Here is a 1305-nt window from a genome sequence, read left to right on the forward strand (position 1 = left end):
TATACAGGTTTTCCTTTGCTGTGTATTTGAGGCTGGCTCCAAACTATGCTCTGATCTCAGCCTCCAGAATGCCATGGCTATACATGTGCTTGGCCTTGTTTGCCTTCATTCCAACCTCTCTGTCACCCCAATCAAAATAAGGAGCCAGATAAAGCAATCCTCCTACTTTAGAGACTGAAGCAGGAGGATTGCTGAGTTTGAGGCCAGCCTGGGCAATTATCAAACAAAACCAACTAAACACAACAGCTGGGGCTGAGGAGCTCAGAGGTTGAGAGCCTTGTCAGATGATCCAGGTTGATTCTCCAGTACCTACACGGTGCTCAAAGCTATCTATGACTCGAGTTCTCTGTCCCAGTGTCCTCTGGTCTCCATGGGCACTGAGTGCCTATGTAATGTACTTACATACTTTCAGACCAAACACTCTGGAGAGGTGACTCGGGGGTTAGGAGCCTGGCTGCTCTCATTGAGGTCCTAGATTTGATTCCCATCATCCACATAGCTGTTCCTAACTGTCATTCCAGAGCCAAGTTATTCACCTCTCCTGGTTGTCAAGGTCTTTTCCTGCACAGATATGTGGGCAAAACACCCATCATACACTCTTTTGTTTGTTTTTGTTTTTTCAAAGCGGGGTTTCTCTGTGTAGTCCTGGCTGTCCTGGAACTCACTCTGTAGACCAGGCTGGCCTCAAACTCAGAAATCCTCCTGCTTCTGCCTCCCAAGCACTGGGATTAAAGGCGTGAGCCACCACTGCCTGGCATTTTTTTTTTTAAATAAATAAAAGCATTTTAAAGTAAAAGACCCTAAAATTAAAAACTAGAGAGGAAATACAAATAACGTAGTTTCTGTGTCAAGCCCTGCATTGTCTTAGCTTCTGTCTTTGCTTCTGAGAACATTAGATTTATGTTTAGGGGAAAGTAGCCCATGAGGGAGGGGCAGACTGTGATGCGACGCAGGGTGGCAAAGGGCTGCCTCAGCAGTCGGGTCTTTCTCTCTTTCCAGCTGTTGCCTATTGAAAGAGCTGCCCTGAAGCAGAAAACCCAGGACGCCGCAGCTCGGTGAGTTTGGCCACAGGCAGGAGGGGAAAATACGAAGGAGGAGGTGTCTGTCTGGGCTTGATCCCCTGGTCCTGGCCTTGTTTTTAGGGTCCAGTGGAGTGAAGAGGACACTGATGATGAAGATGATGATGATGGTGTGTCCCCTGAGACCCACCCCAGAAAGGATGACAAAGCAGAGGGGGGCTTGCAGATTAATGTGGAAGATGAGGAAGCCTTTGTGCTGCCCCCTGCTGGGGAGACGGACCAGGAT

The 1305-nt window shown here is 48.4% G+C and overlaps 1 protein-coding gene across 1 annotated transcript in view; it reads left to right on the forward strand.

The window, feature by feature from the left end:
• The window catches only part of Nop2 (NOP2 nucleolar protein), an 18328-nt gene that overhangs the window by 9580 nt on the left and 7443 nt on the right, over positions 1-1305 (forward strand). Inside the window, exons 6-7 of the mRNA XM_029478267.1 lie at positions 1000-1055; positions 1143-1304. Coding sequence (XP_029334127.1) covers positions 1000-1055; positions 1143-1304 — 218 coding nt within the window. The remainder of the gene's footprint in view (positions 1-999; positions 1056-1142; position 1305) is intronic.

This window comes from Mus caroli, chromosome 6, assembly GCF_900094665.2.
Source record: "Mus caroli chromosome 6, CAROLI_EIJ_v1.1, whole genome shotgun sequence".
Lineage (NCBI taxonomy): Eukaryota > Metazoa > Chordata > Mammalia > Rodentia > Muridae > Mus > Mus caroli.